Consider the following 22957-nt stretch of genomic DNA (forward strand, 5'->3'; position numbering starts at 1 on the left):
TACTCAGGAGATCAGAGTGAAGATTCCTTCTCTGAATCTGATTGTGGATAAATTGTATGTAGCTTACCTAGCATTTACATTTCATTTTATTCCCTTCCTCTTCTTTGGGTAGGATAAAGAATTATCAGCTAAGTTAAATAGAAGACCCAGAACTCTCAAATATAGTTCAGCTTGTTCTGTGGGGTCCATGCTAGACTTATTAGGATCCTATTCACCTTTTGATATATTAAACGCAAATATAATGGGATTACCTGCTGTCTTCCTGATGTATCCAGCGCTGATTACTACCATCAGATTTCTTCTCCACCAAAACCACCTCCATGCCTGACCGGAGACTGGGACCTTGAACCCCCAAGACTAGCTGAGGAGCAGCAAGGCTTATAATCTGCCCATCTCTGTATTCGAACTGCTGATGGCAATGCTTGTGCAATTTACTATGCTTTGGTGAACAGCTGAGACAAAAAAACCTCCATTAGTGGCAGAAAAATGTCTCATGCATTTGATCCTGCACTTGATGTGCTGGGGATTATAAGTTCTGTTGGTGAGAGCTCCAATATGAACCATGTGAATTTGCAATGATAGACCACAGCATTAGAATGACAGCAACGCTACTAGCACTGCACTTCTAAGCTGACATAAGAAGTAGAATTCTGAGCTTATTTTGTAACAGAAATAAATGTTTACCAGGAGAATATTTGAAAATTCATTAGCAAAGAGAAAAGAACTTCAGTTGACAAGGTAATTTAAAGAGGAAAAAGTAAAATTTAAAATTAAGTAAGAGAACAGGGCCAGGGGCATGTAGAATCAAAACAGAGAAATAAGGGAATTCTGTTCAAACTATGATTGTTTCTATCCTCTGTCTACAGTATCCCTCGAAACAGAACACCATTCTCCAAGTTTTAAACTCACCTCTGACAATTCATAGCACATCATAAAATAATGATGAATTAATAATTTAAATAGCTCTCTTAAGGATCTCATATTAAGCAGAATTAACATGTTACATATCACAACACATTGTCAATTAAATTAATCTATAAACATCTAATAAGCCCCTACTATGTGCATGGCCTAGTGCTAAATGTTGAAGTGTCAGAAACATTTAATTCACATGTTCCAGTAACTGCTGTAATGTCAAGTATCTAAAGATTATGAAATAATACAAAGTATTAGATTATGAAATAATACAAAGTACTATATATTCCTGTCATTTCATTGGACATTGACAAAAAACATTAATAAGGAAGAAACTGCATTTTCTTAATTTCTTAAAAACATCAGGGCATCTTAAATGCTTATTCATAAGTTCACTCGCACACTCACTCATTCAACAAATATACAGGCTCTGTGCTAAGTTGTCAGGAGGCAAAGGTGGATAAGCATACTGTTTAATAGAAAAAACACAAATGAGTAAGAGATTATACGCTGAGCAACATAAAGAGTAAAGGACGTTCCTGCAAAATTTCGTAAATATTTTAATCAAAACCATAAGACAAAAATGTGCATGTTGATAGAAACAGCAGCTGACAGCAGTGAAAACTCTTAGGAATATATGTGTCCCAAGGTGAGAAAACTAACACTAGACAGAAATCTTTAAGAGGATTCCTTTGCAACTTTTTACCTGTATTTCTTCTGTGGTTCCACATTTTCAAAGAGCCCTTTTTCCATTTTCTTTGGAAGACTGTCATCCTCATCAAAGTCATGTGAAGCTTCCTGCCAGGCATACCTGAGAAGTGTGTGACAAGCCTTCATTCGAAGATGAGCTCTTGCATGTGAATCTCTATCAGGGTTCAGAAGCAAACACTAATCTAAGAAATCTCATTTGTGCTCATAAAATTTTTTTCTGAGGTGTAGTCTGATCATATTCTGCAGGATGTTGGTGGATCTATAAATCTTATTTCCATAAGGGTGCCTGATATTTGAAATTCACATCTTACTAATACATCATTTAGATCTTTTAATATAAGGCTACAAATAAAATCCCTCAATCACATAATAAACAGCATTCATCTTTGTCATGTTTACTCAGAAAAAAATGAGACCATGTATTGTATTTCAAAAATCATAAAGATTGACTACTCGGTAGTTTGAGAAATTCACAATGAACATGTAATGAGACTCCCTCTGTCTACCCCATAATTGGGTCATAATTCTGACTCGAACAGTACAGCCTAGATTACCCGGTTTTGTAAAGTTTACTCATTAGACAAGGCTAAGAAATCTTAACTTTTCCAAGATTTCTCTACAGAGAAATCTAGGGAAACTCAAATAGCATCTGCACAGATAAGCCAGCTTTTGACAGAGAATAATACAATAAACAGAGTAAATAGTCATAGTTTGAATAATTGAGTCAGCCTTCTGACTTCATATTAAAATGAAGATATAAAGGGGATCAGTAGCTGCCATATAGATCTGTATATATAAAGTTCCAGGCCACTGTTGAGAGCACATTTGCCTTCAGTGGGATCGTGATATGAGGACTGTTTGATTGAGGAAGGATAAATATACAGGCAAAGCAGCAAGCCTATTTCAGCACTCTAAATCTGCATACCTGTAAATAAAGTTCTCTGGGACAGACTGATCACCAAGGTGCTTGTGATAATTTGATGTAACTACAAGCATTATTAAATTACCAAAATCTTCAGGGACAATTCCTGTGCTAGCAGAGCTGACCGTACTCTTTTCAAATGTAATAGAGGTATTACATGTAGATTTGAAACTGGTGGGTAATGACTGCCTCATTCAGAACTGCAGGCAGCACAAGCGGCTTCTCGAGGCAAAACTCTCCTTTTACAGTTAAAAAACAACAGTGCCATCTTGTGTTAAAAATAAAAACCACAGCTTTCTCACCAATTCCATTTCTTTGAGGAAAAGAGAGAGGGAAAAAAAGTCATTCTTAGCTTTAACAAAGTTAGAAAGATGCAAACATGATTCTTCACCCAAATCCAGAGGTTTAATTTTCTTACTCAGAATTTCTCTATCAGCTCTTGAACTTCCTGGCAAATAAGGTATAGTCAGGTCAGTTTTAGAACAGTCATTTTTCAGTCCATCTTGCTTTATTAATTGATTTGTTCATTCATCGAACAAATCATTCGTTAGTTATTCACTCCTTTAATAAATATTTATTGAACATCTACAAGACAGGTAAGTTATCAGTGCTCATGGAGTTTACATTCTAGTGGGAAGAAGAGAGATTAAATAGACAAGTAAATGAATAAACAAGATAAATGCCATACGTTGAATAAAATAGGATATTGTAATGGAAATTGACTGGGACGGGGTAAGTTTTACTTTAGCAATGAAGTCAAAGAAGGCTTCTCTGAGAGGTGATGTTTGAATTGAGACATAGACAATAGGAAGGAGCCAGTCACGTGAGGATCTAGAGGGAGAGCCTTCCAAGCAGAGAAAAGAACAAATGAAAACACGATGAAGCAAGATTATGGTTAGCCCATTTGAAGAACAGAAAGACAGTGGTGTGACAGGCAGTGAGTGAGGGGATGGTAGTTCTAGACGAGGCTTAAGAGGTGGGCAGGTACCTGTGATTCAGTGAGGAAATGAGAAAGTTTGCCCTACTCTCTATGTTCCAAAAGTCTTTTTATCCTGCAAAGCACAAAAATGGTAGGCAAGTGCTACCAGAATTGCTTTTCCATTTTTCTTATTGTTTGTGCCAGATACCTTTATGATAAAAAAGCAATCAAGAAGGATCCTTCTAGACTGATGTTCTAGCTGCTGGCTTTATGCATGTCCCTCCTTAAATCATCCCATTTTTCAAATATGCAAAAACCTCCAAACAAGCACCTTTAAGAAAGTCTGGGAAAAATCTTACAGTGACTTCCTAATGTAAGATGATTTAGGATGATTTCAGGATTGTGTCATCAGAAATGGTTCAAATGACTAGTGACAGCCTGGATAATAGATAACCCAGGGTATTAAAAAATATTTCAAAATAGTTTAAGAGCTGCCAAGTAGAAGAGGAATAGGGCATAATACAGAGAAACACATGGAATAATAAGATGGAGATGGTCTAAATAATTATTTAAATGTTAGAATGGGCCTCCTTGAAAACAGTGATCTCTCTGTTATTAGGAGTATTCAAGAAGAGGCTTGAGCAAAAGAGCCTGCTTGGAATATGCAGGAGATGCCTGCATTGTACTCTGAGAGAACCCAATCACTTTTAACCTCAAGGACCCCAGGCCTTCACGAAATCTCTGATTCAGAACAATGAGAATCTTTGCTCTCAAAAATGTTTCTTTCTTTTCTCTTACTTTCTCTTTAAATTACTCAAAGGATAGATGACACTTCCTTTAGAAGGGGATGTGAAAGTTTGTGGTAAATTCCTTGACTGTTGAGAAAGATGCCATCTAAGACCAATCATTCTCTCTGAAAAATGCCTTCTGGTGCCTTTGTTACTGTCAGTCATAGGACCAAATGAATCACCTATCCGAATAAGGAAGTTTGGTTTCTAAAAGTTCATATTCTTATAACTGAGGATAGAAACAATTCATAACAATGATATATAAATTATTCTCACAATTATTGCGGTGGTAATTGGCCAGGTATTTTTGGTTTTATAATTTGAAACACATTCGATCTTTCCTTCGTTTATTCAGTAAATGATGATTAGAACCCACGTGACAGAATCTTTGCCCTCAACAGTTCCCAGGCTGGTAGAGGGAGGGGTAGGCAAGGGAGAGAGGGACTGACAAGTACATTGCCACGTACAGTCATTGCTGTAATTGACTTCAATGCTAAAGAGTCATTCTACAGATAAGTACGGGGCAAGTAAAGGCACTGCAGTGGAGAGAAATTCGTATGTGGCTCAGAGGTCTGCAACAGAACATAAACAGAATGTGCAATATGCAGGCAACAGCTTGTTGTTGCTGAGCTGGAGGTTGGAATTCATGTGTCAGAAAAAGACAGTGGGCATGGGAATGCAAATGAGGGTCAATGACAGGCATGAACCAAGGTCAGAAGGTCTTGGGATTCCAGATGAGTAAGTTTTTTCTGTCTGCAATAGGTAGCCCTTAAAAAACTAAATACAAAAAAAACTAGCCGGGCGAGGTGGCGGGCGCCTGTAGTCCCAGCTACTCCGGAGGCTGAGGCAGGAGAATGGCGGGAACCCGGGAGGCGGAGCTTGCAGTGAGCTGAGATCCGGCCACAGCACTCCAGCCTGGGTGACAGAGCAAGACTCCGTCTCAAAAAAAAAAAAAAAAAAACTATGTGAAAAGGATTGTGCATTAGAAAGTTAATCGTCTACAGTTTAACTTAGAGGGAAATTGGAAGGAAGATATTATGGCAACAGAGAGCAATCAGAAAGCTATTTCAATGATCCAGAATGATAACTGTATATTAACATGTGTCTAGCTTGAACTTAGGGAAGAAGCTTAATTTATCCTGAAGTCAATATTTATGGAAACAAAACTTGATGAATTCCTCAAATAAATGTTTTCTATCCTAAAATTCTAGCCTTTTAAAAATAATAACATTATAACAATATTACTGAAAATAGACCATTGTGATGGTTGAACATTGAAGCTGTAGTTGTATCATTTTGCTGGAAAACTAATTAAATACTAGCTCTTCACCTGCCATTAGTTTCACAAACTTGGCATGAGCTCCCTGCATGGGCTCTGTGCTGTTATCGGGCTAATGAGCTGAGTTCAAACAGCAGCCAGATAGCTTTTCGGGCTACATATTGATTACTTACAGAATTTCACTGGAAGCATTTTCCGTTGTTAGAGCATCTTTTTGCATTTGCTTTTCTTCTGGTTCTGTAACTTGCTTCTCTTCTCCAAAAATTGCTACAGATTTATGCACAGCAAGCTTGCTTCCAGATACAATGTCACTTTGGACTTCTAAAACAAGAGCTGAGCAGAAATTCACAAATTGCAAGGACATATTAGTTACAATTGCAGAGCATCAGGAATTTAGAAACACACACTAAAATACAAATGCAAAAAAAAAATTCCATCTATTTGGTCTATTCATAGGTTATTTATTAAACTCAGTTGAATTTAATTTTAATTTTTGTAGATTCTTTACTCTCAAGATATCCTTAGTCAAAAATACTAAAAATAGGTCTTTCCAAAGATCAGTTATTCTATATTGTAATTATTCAAATGGGCTACATTATTTAGATATATGTTTCTAGATCATTCTCTGGGATCCAAAACTCATCAGTGGACGTCCCAATCCCAGTCCCAGTGAAAGCCTTGAACGACACATGCAAAGTTTTACTATACAGTGTTCAATATATATCATAGGGCAATGTTTTAAATTATACTAATGTTTTTTGTCTCTTTTTCTTTTCTCTATATGAACTTTTGTCCTGGTTCCTGGAGAAAACTTAAGGGAAGGAGGAGGATCATGAGGAAATCAGAACTTGAATAAAAGAAAAGCAAAAGTCCAAAGATAGTTTTTGACATTCAAACAGCACACTGCCGTCGACCATGGAAGTTAGGATGATACAGTCATGATCTATGGTTTCTCCAAAAGCCTGTAGTTCCCACTTAGTGTATCAAGGGTTTAACTTCAGGATTGATCTGGAGAAAAACCACCACTCCTGAGTCAGAGGGGATTTGGGGAACAAGACAGAGAAAGCCAGAAAACTAGCACAGTGTATCCTGATTCTCTCTACAGGCTTCACTTTGGGTATCTTAGTTAAACTGGGGAAACAGTGAGGACACTGTCCATTGTTTAGGACACCAGCCATTGTTGAGGACACCATGATGACGTCCCCTTTCTAGCTACCCTTGCTACTCCAGTCTGAAGCACAGCCAGCCACGTGAACTGGGATCTGGTTTCTGGGAGGTGCAGCTAAGACCCAGGAGTTGCTGAGAATCTTTTTGGGGAACTTTCCAAAAGTGCGTGCCAAGCAGGGGTGAGGTGGCTCTGTAGCAAGAACTGCAGAGATGACCACTCAGTCATAGCCAGGCTCCAGAGGGCCACAGGAAGCAGAGAGAAGGCTGAGTCAGGGAGGAAGCACACCCACCCAGAGTATCGTCTGAACCAAAAGAAGGAACCACAAGTCATTCCAGTCATAGACTTCAGCCAGCAGAGCCCAGGAAGCAAGAAGATCTGCATCCCAAGTGCTTTCTTTCTATCTTAGAGAGGAACTTAACATGAGAGTCTGGAGATAGAGAAATCTGAAAGCTCTCCCTAAAGGGACTAATTAAATTAATGGATGGAACAAAATGTAAACATGACTGGAGAATGCATGAGGCTCACAAAGAAGGTCAGATCTGTTAACGACAAAATAAAAAGACTATGTTTTCTTTGCACATTCAAACTGTAGTGTGAACTAAAATACTCACTCCTGTCAAACATATAAATGACTTTAAAGAGTTAAACAGCAAGATGCAGAGGTGAAATATTACCCGTTTAAACAAACTTTGACTTTTTAAAAAACAGTATCATCAAGCCTTTCATTTTGGCTGCATATATTAAGGTAAATAATTCCAATGCTTACCTTCTATTTTACTTATGCTACAGAAGATTTCAATTTTGGAAATGTCTGATGCTAGGTTCCTCAGGAAGATTTGTTTCTTCTGTTGAGCAATGGACAGGTCAGGATTGATCCAGTGTTCTCCACATGAAACATATACCTATCAAACAAAGCATCTCTTATCCTGTATATAATTGTCACAGCAGCATTATCTGTAATAATCTAAACTGGAGACAATCAAAAAAATCAAAATGTACTATTAATATAATAGGTGAATGATTAAAGAAAACTGTGGTGCCATGGAATACCACTCAGTACTTTCAAAAAAAATCAAACTGCTGATAAAGGCAACAGCTTTAATGAATTTCAAGAGTTTTGTATTAAGTGAAAAAACTGTCTTTGTATTATACTATATTATTTTTGCAACATCCTGTGAATCTATAATTATTTCAAAACAAAAGTTTAAAAAAATAATTGTTTAAGAAGAAGAGGGAAGGAAGGAAGAAAAGAGGAAGGGAGTGAGGGAGGGAAGGAGGTAGGAAGGAAGGGAGGAAAGAAGGGAGCAAGGGAGGGACGCAGGGAGAGAGGGAGGAAGGTAGGAAAGAAGGAAAGAAGGAATAAATTAGAGATTGGCAAAATTAGAGATTGGGAAACTATCCCTGAAACCCAAATCTGGTCCCCTGTCTTTTTTTGTGAGTACAGTTTTATTAGAACACAGCTATGCCCATTCATTTACATGTTGTCTATGGCTGCTTTCATGCATCAGAGCAGAGCTGATACACAGCAGGCACCATATGGCCCACAAAACCTACAATATCTACTATATCATTCTTTACAGAAAATGTTTAATGACCCCTGGTATAAATGAATTTGTAGTACAAACACCAAAATGTCAGTGTGGATATTTCCAGGTGACAAGATTATGGATGATACTTTTCCTCCTCTCCTCCTTTTTTTGCTTTTATGTATTTTTAAATGTCCTTAAATGGATAAATATTTCTTTACAGATGAGAAAAGAAAGTGATATATTGAAAAAGGCTCAGTAAGAAGAAAGAGAACCTCAGTGCTGACTTTTCTGGTCATTGCAAAGTCATTATTACAAACATTCAACATTCTATGTAGAAGACCCAGGGAAAACTTCAAATAATATTACTAATAATAGTAAATATATATTACTATTACTAATATTATTATTTGAGATGGACTCTTACTCTGTAGCCCAAGCTGGAGTGCACTGGCATGATCTCGGCTCACTGCAACCTCTGCCTCCAGGGCTCAAGTGATTCTCATGCCTCAGCCTCCTGAGTAGCTGGAATTACAGGCACCTGCCACTACGCCCAGCTAATTTTTTGTATTCTAGTAGAGGGAGGGTTTCACCATGTTGCTCAGGGTGGTCTTCAACTCCTGAGCTCAGGTGATCCACCTGCCTCGGCCTCCCAAAATGCTGGGATTACAGGTGTGAGCCACCGTGCCCAGCCAAAAATTTCTTCTTTTGAACAACAGATTCCTTTTTCTCTTTTGGACATATTTAATGATGTAACTAACTGTTTATGTTTCCATTTTCATGTTACTCTTCAGAGCAGTGACAGATTAATTTCTAGCAAATATACAATCACTCCTGGCTCCATCTTATCCTCCTTCCACTCATACCTGCTTTGCCATGGTGGCCTCATCTATACTTACCATTAAATTAATTTTTTGTATTGTATGATTTAATGTAATCTACCTTAAATTCATTCTTTAAAAAACCCACAGTGGGCCGGGTGTGGTGGCTCACGCCTGTAATCCCAGCACTTTGGGAGGCCAAGGCTGGCAAATCACGAGGTCAGGAGATTGAGACCATCCTGGCTAACACAGTGAAACTCCGTCTCTACTAAAAAGACAAAAAAGTAGCGGATCTTGCTGGAGGGCGCCTGTAGTCCCAGCTACTTGGGAGGCTGAGGCAGGAGAATGGCGTGAACCCGGGAGGCGGAGCTTGCAGTGAGCCGAGATCGCACCACTGCACTCCAGCCTGAGTGACAGAGCGAGACTCTGTCTCAAAACAAAACAAAAACCCACAGTGAATAGCATAACAGAACAAACAAAAACACTGAAAACAAACACACAAAACGCTTGGAGAGACGGCATTAGGATTCAAAATGAGATCTAGCAGTCTCTGAGAACAACAGACTCTCCACCCTGCCATTCTGCCTCTGATATTGGCCATTGATACTTCTGTTTAAGACTCTCTCCAGGACTGTTTAGGTTCAGGGCCTGAGTTGAGTTCTGACAAAATGGTACAAGCTTTGTTCTCTGTTCAAAGAATTGTAGGCTTCAATCAAGGAAGGTATCTTTTTTTTCTAATTTTTCAAACGGGATGCCTCAAATTCTATAAATGAGGGGAAAAGCTGGGCTGCTAAAGTCCTTCTGCTTTTCAGCCTTCTCCAGTCACCTAAATAGAGTGTGTGAAAAAAGTAGACATAATTTTGTCCCGAAAAAGTGAAATCACCATTTAGTAAGAAACCATTAAACAACTACATTTTGAAGCTCTCAAAAAGAGCAGAGAATTTACCTCCTTCAGAGCAGGAGACAGAAATTACAAATGATTAACAATTTGGCCTTCTCCAGTTTCTTCCTTAATTTCTAGAGTCTAGGATCATGATGAATATTAAGTAGATTAATTCGGCTGGGCGTGGTGTCCCACACCTGTAATCCCACCACTTTGGGAGGCTGAGGCAGGTGGATCACCTGAGCTAAGGAGTTTGAGACCAGCCTGAGCAACATGTTGAAATCCATCTACCAAAAATACAAAAAATTAGCCAGGCATGGTGGCACATGCCTATAATCCCAGCTACTCTGGAGGCTTAGGTGGGAGAATTGCTTGAGCATGGGAGGCGGAGGTTGCAGAGAACCAAGACTGCGCCACTGCACTCCAACCTGGGTAACAGAGTGAAACCCCGTCTCAAAAAAAAAAAAAAAAAAAAAAAGTTTAATTTATATACCACTCTGAAAACCATGCCAGAATAATGTTAGCTCTTAGTATTATTTTCTGATGCTTGCTCAGTTAGGATAATTCTGAGAGAAAATAAGGATTAAAATGGAAAGCTTTTTATATTTAAGGGCATTCTTTCTTGGATGGGGTATTCATAAATTAATATTGCCAGGTTCAAATCCATGTCTTTACCAGTTCATCTCTTTGCAGGTCTTTTAAGGCAAATATTTCCTTCCCCTTTTCATTGTACAATCTCCGAGCTGCAGAAGGTAAATTTAAAATCTCAGTGCACCTGTAATAAAAGACACAAAAATTGACCTTGCATACAGAAAGCTTCCAGCAGCAAAGGGAGAAAATAAAAGAAATCAGGGCCCTGAATCCATAATGACAACTCTCTCCGCAGGACTGTTAGTCATAAGCTGGACTCTGGGGCCCGTCAGACCCATTGGACTGTCATTTTCCTCTCCAAAGTGTGGCACTTGGACAAATTATTTAACCTGTCTAAGGCTAGATTTCTTACCTTCCAGGGTTTCTGTGAAGATGAAAGGTTGATTTTGAAAAGGGCTCTTAGCACAGTCCCAGACATGACCAATAAATAGCTAGACACACTGCTATTGACTTTTCGTTCCTCGGTATGCCCCACACTTTTCTATTTCTGTGCCTGTGTTCTTTCTCCTACCTAAAAAAAAAATCTTCCTTGGCTTTTTTCTGATGTAGTTTTGCTCTTTCTCCAAGGTTGTCAAAGTCTAATTTGTCACCAAGTTCCTCAGCTCCCTCCACCAGAAGTGATGACTATAGCCCTTTAACTACCTTTGAAATAGACGTTTTTAGCCTGGTTAAACATTGAACACTGATTTCCCACTCCCACAACCCCCTGCCCTCCCAAACAAGCACTGGACAAGCCCTGTGGATTTTGAGATGAATGACAGTTTTGTGGTTCCCTGAGGAGCTCTGAATCTGGTCAGGGAAGAGAAAGGTGAGCCACTGAAGTGTAATATGAAGTCACAGGTGCTGCCATAGGCACCTGGCCAGTGTGCTGTGAGAACAGAGGGGAAAACAATTAATTTTTCCAGAGAACCCTTATCTAAGGGAGTGACATTTGGGTTGGGTTTTAAACGATAAACAGGATTTCATCAAAAAGCGCTAGACTGGAGCTGAGTGTATGGACATGAGGAAGGTATGGACCAGATGAAACTGAAAAATAAAGCAGAAACCAACTGAAAGTACTTAGGATTCCAGACTGAGGAACCTGCCTTCTAGCCCATAAGCAGCAGAAAGCCATTGAAGGCATTACAGCAATTACGTGGTGTTATCAGGTCTGCTTTTCAGAAAGTTAACTGTCAGAAAGGTGGAAAATGGGCTGGAGGTGGGAGAGGCTGGACCCTAGACAGCAAGCTTTAGGACAGATGTAAATAGATGGAATTGTGAGGAAAAAGTAGAGCTACAGGAGACTGATGGAGCATTTCCTAAACAATACTGTAAGGATATCCTGCCTATGGAAGAAGTAGAATATTCTTCCTAAATATATTTTGTGTTAGAATGTACTGTTTACAGTAAATGAACTTCAGTTGACTTTATGCTCATCAGCAAGACGTAGCTTTATAATGTTTCTAAATTTTATTTCCTCAATGGGATAAAGCAATTAAACAGATTATCAGGCCCCCCATTTCTCTAAGGCTAGCTTAGAAGTAAATAAAGCAGGTTGGGTATGGTGTTCCATACCTGTAATCCCAGCACTTGGGGAGGCCAAGGTAGGAGGACCACTTGAGGCCAGGAGTTCAAGATCAGCCTGGGCAACATAGCAAGATCCCTAGTTTTAAAGAAAGGAGCTATGCCTCCCAGATCCACAGTCAGCTACAGCTCTGCAGCAGTGGAGCTCTTATGCTAATCAGTTCCTTCGAAATGGTAACAAAACCTTCGTGAAGCTATGGTCATGTGCTTTCTCCTTTTCTTTATCTTCTTGCTTTGGATTTTTGTCTCATTTTCTTTCTTCTCCATGTGGCCTTCTCTGACAGCTGTCCCTTACAATGTTCTCTCTCTTTCCTGGTTATATGTAAACCAGGATATATATCATCATATAAATGATCGCTTGATCATTTTCAATTCTGTATGGTTATAAAGACTGCTGCATGTGGCTTTCTGATTGTTTCACTAAGCAAATTTTCTTCCCCAAAAGTTAGTTGGGAGTTCCTTAAGAGCAAGCAATGCCTTGTTCGAGAGAGAGAGAGAGAGAGAGAGAGAGAGAGAGAGAGAGAGAGGAAGAGAAGAGAAGAGAAAAGAGAAGAGAAGAGCAGAGAAAGACACCAAAAACCTCCAGCAGAACATCCAACATTGGTTGATGTACATAATATAAATACAACAGATAACTGTTGATTTAACAGTTGAGGAAAACAAGCCTTGGAGAAGGACAGGGCTTTGCTGAAGACTTCCAGCTAATTAGTGGCAATGCTGGGGTTAAAATAAGTTCCACTGCCTCCTAATCCAGTGGTCTTTCCAATATTCTATGTTGCCAGCAACTTTACAGAAAGTAGAAGGTACCACCACCAACAACAAAAGTCCTGTATCTATTATTTTAAAATGGGACTTATTATACCATTAGATCATACTTCAGTTTTGTAGATGGAAAAATCAATGACAAAGAGAACCTCAAAATTGTCCAGAGTGAATTATTAAATAACTAAAGATAGCATAATTTTCCTTAAACTCAATAAAACTATCCCCTTATATTCGACAAGGCATATTTTGCGAAAAAGTTCATACCAAGTGCTCCAACCTTTCAGCAGTGACCTAATTCTTGATTTGGTAAGAAAATACTGATTAAAGAAAAATTACAACATATTTCATAAACATGATATATGTTAGTGCTATGGCTTACATGTTTGTCCTCTGCAAACCTCATGTTGAAATTTGATCTCCAATGATGGAGATGAGGCCTAATGAGAGGTGTTTGAGTCATGATAGAAGATCCCTCATAAATAGATTAATGCCCACCCCCCCGGAAATTAGTGAGTTCTCACTCTATTAGTTATTTGAGAGCTGACTGTTAAAAAGATGCTGGCACCTTCCCTCTCTCTCTTACTTCTTCTCCTCTATGTAGTCTCTGCATTTGCCAGCTCCTCTTCACCTTCTGCCATGAGTGGAAGCCGCCTGAAGCCCTCACCAGATGCAGACGCCCAATCTTGAACTTTCTAGCCATCAGAATCATGAACCACATAAACCTTTTTTCTTTATAAATTAACCAGTCTCAGGGATTTCTTTACAGTAACGCAAAAACAGACTAAGACAGTCATATTTTAAAAATCGGTTTATAACAGGTAAAATACAAAAATTTACCCCACTCTTAATTCAACCAAATATAAACCAAAGAAAGGTGCTGTAAATTGTGAAATATATTTTTTAAATGAGATTAATTTATATTTACAGAATTGGTGATTCTGAAAGCTAGGGGAATTTGCTAGACCTTGACATTTAGGGGAAAAAAATTGTATTAATTACCATTGGTATCATAGGCTCACATGCTTTATATATTCCACAGATTAGAAACTCCAGAATCATTATATTAACAACTGATTTTCTTAGGTAGGTATATATGTTTTATATATATATATATACACACACACACGTGTGTATATATATATATATAATATTTAACCTATTATAAACCAAATTTATATATATTTAAATTGGTTTATAATAGGTGAAATATAAAAATTTCACTACTCCATCCTTAATGCAAGCAAATATAAACCAAATATAATATACTATATATATTTAAGTATATATAGAGCATATACTTAACTATATATATAGTATATGCTTAACTATATATACCATATACAGTATATATTATATATATGTATATATCATATATAGTATGTTATCTGTTATAAATAATCATTCAGGTATTTAAATGGAAAACGCATTTGCATTTAGAATATTAAGTGCTTACCTTTCCAAAAATTGGTGAAATTCTATCTGGTCCATTTCTGTTTCAGTATATTTAGTGACACAGATTTTCTCTTTCTTGTCAGTGTGAACACTTCTGAAACAAATGATCCAAGATTTGATTGATATGTCAGAATACACTGTCAATTATCTCTTGACATATTTTAATATATGAAAAATTATAAGGTCTTAATTTATCATGACTTGCCCTAAAGTAATCTCTTTCTTTAAAATATACAGTTTCAAAAACTATCACAATGAAATATTTAACTTCATATTAAATATTAAATAACATGATGTTATTACATAAATATTCATACTATGAGTAATTTTATAAGACAATACATTTTCACTATTTCTCTTCTAATAATGCTGAACACTATGAAATATAAATTTTTCAACTTTGAAGAAAATTCAGAGATTGCATTCATTTTACCTGTAATTTTTTACTAGTATATTGTCTTACTATTAACCCCAAATTTAAAATTTTTAAACTGAAAAATAATGATGATCATAGAAAAAGATGCCTAATTTGAATATATATCTGCTCATAGTTTTAAGTTAGAAAACTATTTTGTGCATTTTTAGAATCTGTATATTTTATTAAATGAAATAGTTATCAAATACTTCATAATTAATCATTCATTCACTGCAAATGGTGATCAAATATAGCTAACCATTCATTCATTTAGTGGTCACTAATTTAAGGCCTATGTGGGCCCTTAATCATGTGGTTAACAAAGTGACTCTCTAATACCTTAAAACTTGATTCATCAGAACACAATGATCTATGATTGTAACATAGCAGATTGTACATCTGCTATGAATGAAGCATCCCTGTTCTCTGTCTCATGGATGAAACATAAGCAGATAATCATGAAACAGAATGGTAGGTGCTGTACTGGTGGAAGGCCCAGGGCTGGAGTAGTGGAGTACATAGCAGCCACAACTAACTCGAGAGGAGAGAGCATCTCATTCAGGGTCAGTATTTGGAAAGGAAATCTAAACTCATTCTCAAAAGACTTTTATTATTCAAGTACATAGAAAGTGTTGGAAAGTGGTGGCGGGTGGTTTGAGAGTGGGAATAGGGGGAGTGTTGATAGGAAATAGAGCTAGAGAAATATGCAGGGATAGATCATAAAAGGCCTTACAAGCTCTATTAGGGAGCTCAAGTGAGTTCAGAGATCATAACTTACTAATAAATAATACATATATTATAATAATCTAAAATATAAAATTTACTTCAGAGCCTCATCTTGGGCCTTTCTTCTTAAAATTCCTTAAATACCACTTATAAATTTTTTCTTGTTTAACTTACATTTCTGAGAGATGAAATTTGCCTGTGACACAAGAAAAATTATGAAGGTCTTAATTTATATGAACTCGACAGTCATTATTAACACTAATTGACAAGATCTTGTCACTCACTAGAGTAATAACTGACTAATTAATGAACAAATACTATTTGATTTTCCTTAGGCTTTGTAGATGAAAGAACTAATAACAACAACAAAAACTCCTCAAAACTATCTCCAGTAAATTACTAAATAGCTAAAGGACAGCTTGTTACTAGAGCAGGATTTGGTTAAAGTATATCTATATTTCATCATTCTAGCATGATTTTGCTTGTGAAGACACTAAACAGCCCAACACTCCTTCTTATAAATGAGTTTCAAGTTAATGAAAGTAATATATCCTTATATGTCAATAGAAGTTATTTCTTCTGGAAGATAGGTAACTTGTATTTATTAAATACACTGAGGCACAGCAAGGGTTCTGCCTGGCACAACTCGAGGATGCCATTCATACAGATAACCATGTGAGCAGAGCTCTCTGAAGCTGGACAATGCAGCCATCCTGCAATGTAAGCCAAGACTTTCCATTTAAACCTTCTGTGAACCAGTACTTACATACAGCTCTGGTGTGGGTTGTCAGGGGGCGGTGTGGGGGAATGCTATTGATGATCTTATAGAACACTTTGTGAATCAGCAGAGAAATTAAACTATATGTAGTAGAGTTTTAGTGTTAAGTGTATGCCAGTGTGTTTTAATTATTTGGGAGTAATTAATTCACATGGTGAACTAAGTGACTCTAATACCTGAATACTTAATGAACTGGGACACACTGTTCCATGAACATAGCATATGGGCAGCACCGCGTTTCACATATTCTCTGCTAGAACAGTTGTCCAAATTTACCGTTTCAATCTCTTAAAATTTGTTTGGATTACCTGACTGAACCATGCATTTTAAAACATTGATGTGATAAGATAATATCTGTATGTAACTTTGAGCCACAATTAAAGATGCAAAACAAGAAAAAAAATGAATGTAGGAAGAAACAGAAATTTTGTGTTAACTTTGGGTGTTATTTTTGAAGAGTCATACATTACTTTAAGGACATTACCCTCACATTTTACATCTAGCAGAATGAGCTAATTATGAAATGTATGCGTCAAAGAATTCAATTTCAGGCTTGACTTTACTTTGAAGATTAATTTTTTACTTTATCATCCTTACAGGCAGTTCAGTGGTCAGCCAATCTGAATGTTACTCATTGTTCAGTGATGTATGAAGTATATTTAATCAATGTGAAGAAAGTAATACTAAGCTATTATCAGCAGCCTCAAATATTCTAAACATCTCAAAAGAAAGGTCAAGAGGTAATATCGCTGCTAATAATATGAGAAACAATGTGTTTAACTCATTCTTTACATCAGAGCTCTTCAGTGATCTATGATGCCTTTTGTCATAAAACGAAAATACAGTGGGCGATTTTTCTTCAATGTTGGAGAAAATATTGGCTATTGGGAAAATTTTATTTCAATAATAAGGTAAGCTAAAGTGTCAATAAACGCTTTCTAGGGTGATAAAGTTTTAAAATGTTATTCCAAGGAAGACTATAAATTATATAAAGTTATACTTTTGAGAACTATATTTGTTCATTAAATATTATAAAGATTTAAACATAATCGTGTATAATTTAACTTAAATAAGGAGTTACAAAATTATATTTAAGAAGGATGTTGAGTTCAATTATTTCAAGACACATTTATAAAATTCAAACAAAAATGCTAATTCAAATATACATTGATCATAGAACTTTTAAAAATAGAACTTTTAAAAATCAGAGCTATTCATTTCTAATCCATTAACTTCTGTATCAGCAGAGTTCAAATCAAATTCCTGATGAAGAAACTAAATGAGTCCTAGTCTCTGTTTTCATCTTCAAATATCAATATGAGAGCCCTTTTGCTAAATAAATACAGAATTCCCACAGAAAAACGTCCATAATGAAGAACACCAAAATCTGTAGAAACTAGAAAGTGTATTTAATAAGTATGAACAAGTTGTTCTTACTGTGTTTTCCATCCAGGTGAGATGTGTGGACCAAGGATAGTAAGGGATCTGTTTCTATTCTTGTCTCCATTCCGCAAAACTCTGAGTCGCACAGGGGCATATGGCTCCGTTGTCTTACAGATGGGTTTCTTCATGGGAGGACTGCTCGGAACAAGCAATCCTTGTATCGGCCAATCAAACTCCTTCAGAAAGAAATGACAAAAACATAATAATAAATATAGAAGAAGGGTCATGTCTAGATTTTAAAATATATTGAACACAGTTTATACCTTTAATCTCTCATTCATTCAACAAAAAGGTATTGGGGTACCTAAGATGTTCCAGACAATTCTAATTAATGTTTTTTGAAGAGGAAAGATAATTATTTTTAAAATTTCTGTAACAACCTGTGTTATGCTGCAAGATGAATGATTTATTCCCTCTCAGAGAAACATCATTCTCGAAAAACAGAACTTGGAATATTTTTGCTTACATGTTAAATATCTTTAATCAGCATGAAGAAGGAATGTGACAAAAGTGGTTTTCAAATAGCCTGAAATAATACTGCCTGAAACTAAATCTATTTGGCAAAAAAAGGAATATATTTGGAGAATATTGCAAAAATAATAATAATAATAATGAACATAAACACATTTCACATGTTTCAGTTGTAGAATTCAGTTACTTTTTTATTCAGTTTGTATCTATTCATCCATAAAATCATTTATTGATTAATTGATGTATTCTTCAAATATTTTTGAATGTTTGCCATATATTCTGGCATATTATGCACTGAAAATAAAACTATGAACCACACAAGATACTCTTCCTCAAATAATTTTTAGAAGGTCTTCAGAAACTTACCTAAATATAGACTGGCAATTACAATAGTGCAAGTATGACGACAGGTTACAGGTGTGATGGGACCACATAGGAGGAGAACCTAACCTGAGTTTTCTTAAAATGTCGTAGAACTGACTCCTGAAGCCTTCGTAGGAGTTAATGCAGTAAAGGATTGGTAAAAAGAGGGGTAGACTTGAGGATTAATAGAATATGATGTTGGGGCAATAAAAGGAGGCAAGGGGGCTTCCAGGTTCACAGCTTGGGTAACTGGGTAGATGGTATTGCTGTTCACAGAGATAGACACTTGTGTGTGAAAGAAGAGTAAATGTGGGAAGGGATGATCAGTGATGATGCTGGGCAAGGTCCAAGTTTGTTCTTTCTTTCTTTTTTTTTTTCTACTTTCATAAACAATTGTCCTGGCAGCATATCCTGTTAATCTGCAATGATCATCCTGTAAAATATCACTACTGCATGTAAGTGCAGATCTGCTTTTGTTTCTCTTCAGTTTGTCAGTTTGTCTTTCCCTTCACAGTAATGTACTGCTTTGATTACAATATATTTTTATGTGGTAAGTCTTGATAACTGGTAGGGCAAAGATGCTCACCTTGTTTTTCTTTTTTTGGGAATTGGCTCTTGTTGGCCCTTTGCTATTTCATATACATTTAAGAATGAGGCTGGTTAGCTTTTTAAAAGTCTCTTTGGGATATAAGTGCTCTATATTGGGTTAAGAAATTTTTATTTTGCTAATATCTTTTCTTGAATTTATATTAAATCATATAAAGTTCTTTTTCCTTCATTTACTGAGATTTGCCTATATAACTAAACTCTCATCACTTATGTGTTAATTACATTAATTTTAAAAAATTTAAACTAATATTGCCTTCCTGGATAAATCAAAATTGCTCATGATGTATGATACTTTTTATAAATTGTTGAATTAAATGTGTTAATATTTTCTTTAAGATTTTTGCATGTACATTCATAAATCAAATTAACATATAATTTTCATTTATTACCTTCCACAAGATTTGGTACGAACCTTATGCTAACCTCATGAAATGAGTTGGAAAGTATTGCTTCTTGTGAGAAACACAGTCACCCATCCAAACCCAAAGAATGGACTTAGAGGCACAACATCCCACTGCTGTTAAGACTCCTGCCACAATTACAAGAGATGTAAGGATTGAAGCTATCATGCCTTTCCATTTTCCAAACCAACCTTCTACCCAACATGTAAATGGGTCATCAATTCCAGCATTCTCTGACTGTTCATTGGCTAGAGTTATCAGCCCTTGAAAAGCTTTTGTGATGGTCCCATCTGGGGCAGTATTGTTAGGAATGAAAGTACAACATTTTCCTCCCAGCATAACACATACATCTCCTTTTTCTGCTAGTATCATGTCTTAACGCAAGCCTGTTTCCCAGGCCATTTGGCTGGTGGCATCAAATTGGCTAACCATCCCTTTGAGGGCATTCCAAGCATAACTGGTGAATCTCTGTTGATTATAGTAGATGTAGTTAATCCAATTCACACTCTTAATAGTTGATCACCAGAAGAGTGCTGACTCAAACCTAGCAGTTATTTGGTTTTGGGCCTTAAATTTATTAGGCGACACCCTATCAAGTCAACATATATATTGGGATCAAAAGAATTTGTCAAATCTCTCCGGATTCGGTGGCCATGTGTATTTTCAGGTATCTTGTGGAATGCCAGGGTGAATGGAATGGCCAGTTGGACTAAAGCACAAGTCCCGGTCCAATTGGATGGTAACAGGATATGGAGGTTCCTTTTCCCACAATATCACCAGCCTAGGGTATATGGAGAGCTGAGTAATTGCCATAGCTTGACTAACCAGTGACATTTAGGATGTAGGTACAAGTTGGGAGTTCTCCCATGGGCTTACTGAACTCTGACCCCTGCCTAGAGAGGCAAGAGGAGTGGTTCATATTCCCTACAGAGAATGAGAGGATTGCTCGGGGATCTGACCTCTGTAATGTGGGAAAGAGCAATGACAGAGTCTTATAAGTCTCATTTCCCCAAGCATCCTTATCCTGGTATAGAGCCAACATGCAATGCATTCCTTTAGGATCGGTATTCTATCCTAGGGGAAACAGAACCACCTGTGCCTGAGGTTGTCCTGCAGCACACATGTAGCAGTTACTCTTGTTGAGGGTTTGTACCAAAAATTTGACCCTTTTGACCCAGGCATTCACATCCCTGTATGCTGTCTCAATTTCTAAGGTTTGCCTTAAATCCTTTACCTCAATTATTTTTACCCTTTTAGGGTCATTATTTGGCAAAGTGTTTATTAGGGTCTGGGTTTGGAGTAGTCCCAGGCAAATGGGAGGTTGAGTCCTTGATTAGTTTGAGAACAAATCACCCTAGGGGGTCTTTCCCTGTGTTGACAGCCCCTAATCCATATACCTGAGATGCCACTTGTGGTTCTTGGTCTGGAACAGCTGGATTGTCAATGGTGATGAGTATAGGATTGCATTCTAAATTCTGGCAGTTATTTGGCAGGGAGCGCTTGGCCCCTTGGACACATGTAGTTTATTCTTCAAGGGTCTCCAGTTCGGAGTTACTTACCCTATGTTTACTGTCCAACCCTGAAATTGGGTAGTCCACCATATGTTATCCTAGCTGGGGCAGGGTAATACCCTACTGTAACTTGTATCTGGTTCAGGGCAAAGATATTTATCTGCCTGTGAGAGCCATCTCTGATTTTCTAAATTCCCACAAGGTAAAACCTGGCAGGCATCAAATCTTATAGTCTGGGATGCTATCGTCTTGGTTACATTAATCACCAACCTGATTGGGTAGGGAATAGTCCCCTGCCAGTTTCCATTTTGACCTTCTGTTCTTTGTATAGCAGCCCATCCCAGCCACATGAAGAATAAACTACATGTATCCAAGGGGCCACGGGCTCCCTGCCAAATAACTGCCAGATTTTAGAATGCAATCCTATACTCATCACCATTGACAATCCAGCTGTTCTAGACCAAGAACCAAAAGTAGCACCTCAGGTATATGGGTTAGGGGCTGTCAACACAGGGAAAGACCCCCTAGGGTGATTTGTTCACAATCCCACAACATTTTCCACCCAGGATAACACATACATCTCCTTTTTCTGCTAGTATCACGTCTTAATGCAAGCCTATTTCCCAGGCCACTCGGCTGGTGGCATCAAACTGGCTAACCATCCCTTTGAGGGCATTTTAAGTATAACTGATGAATCTCTCTTGATTATAATAGATGTAGTTAATCCAATTCACACTCCTAATAGTAGACCACCAGTAGAGTGCTGACTCAAACGCAGCAGCTATTTGGTTTTGGGCCTGATTGGGTAGGGAGTAGTCCCCTGCCAGTTTCCATTTTGACCTTCTGTTCTTTGTATAGCAGCCCATCCCAGCCACATGAAGAATAAACTACATGTGTCCAAGGGGCCAAAGGCTCCCTGCCAAATAACTGCCAGAATTTAGAATGTAATCCTATACTCATCACCACTGACAATCCAGCTGTTCTAGACCAAGAACCAAAAGTAGCACCTCAGGTATATGGGTTAGGGGCTGTCAACACAGGGAAAGAAACCCAGGGAACAAAAATATCATGTCTTGCGTTAAGACATGATACTAGCAGAAAAAGGAGATGTATGTGTTATGCTGAGTGGAAAATGTGGGATTTTTTTCCCAACACAGGGAAAAAAAACCCCACAATATTTTGTTTTTTGTTTGAGATGGAGTCCCACTCTGTCACCCAGGCTGGAGTGCAATGGCGTGATCTCAGCTCACTGCAACCTCTGCCTCCCAGGTTCAAGCGATTCTCCTGCCTCAGCCTCCTGAGTAGCTGGGATTACAGGTGCACACCACCACACCTGGCTAATTTTTGTATTTTTAGTAGAGATGGGGTTTCACCACGTTGGTCAGGCTGGTCTGGAACTCCTGACCTCGTGATCCGCCTGCCTCAGCCTCCCAAAGTGCTGGGATTACAGGCATGAGCCACTGTACCCGGTCCCATGTTTTCTTTTTACATTTTTCTCAGAGTTAACTTTAAGGGTTCCTCAGGTGACCTGTGCACTGGTCTTTTTCTCTCTCTTCCGGGGTCTATTTACCAGTCCCTTGACTGTAGTATAGTCAGTCCACCCCATTCAGCTGTTTGCACAGCGGTCTCTGTGGTTGGGAACACTCGATAGGGACCTTCCCAGTTTGGGTGGAACTTGTCTTCTTTCCAAGTCTTAATCAGCACCAAGTCACCAGGCTGGAAGTGGCGAACCACAAATTTAAGAGGCAGAGTTTGAGTCAGAAGTCCTTTTAACCTGAGGGATGACAGGGTGGAGGATATGGCCAATATATAATTTCTTAAAAATTGGTCCTTGGTTTCCATAGTAGGAAGATCTATAGCCCTGTCCAAATATGGGA

At 37.7% G+C, this 22957-nt stretch overlaps 1 protein-coding gene across 1 annotated transcript in view; it reads right to left on the reverse strand.

The window, feature by feature from the left end:
• DCDC1 (doublecortin domain containing 1) overlaps window positions 1-22957 on the reverse strand; it is a 508775-nt gene that overhangs the window by 51911 nt on the left and 433907 nt on the right. Inside the window, exons 24-30 of the mRNA XM_021926829.2 lie at window positions 17720-17901; window positions 14365-14457; window positions 10608-10707; window positions 7469-7604; window positions 5708-5867; window positions 1622-1780; window positions 252-452 (exon numbers count right to left, since the gene is read on the reverse strand). Coding sequence (XP_021782521.2) covers window positions 252-452; window positions 1622-1780; window positions 5708-5867; window positions 7469-7604; window positions 10608-10707; window positions 14365-14457; window positions 17720-17901 — 1031 coding nt within the window. The remainder of the gene's footprint in view (window positions 1-251; window positions 453-1621; window positions 1781-5707; window positions 5868-7468; window positions 7605-10607; window positions 10708-14364; window positions 14458-17719; window positions 17902-22957) is intronic.

Source organism: Papio anubis, chromosome 12 (assembly GCF_008728515.1).
Source record: "Papio anubis isolate 15944 chromosome 12, Panubis1.0, whole genome shotgun sequence".
NCBI lineage: Eukaryota > Metazoa > Chordata > Mammalia > Primates > Cercopithecidae > Papio > Papio anubis.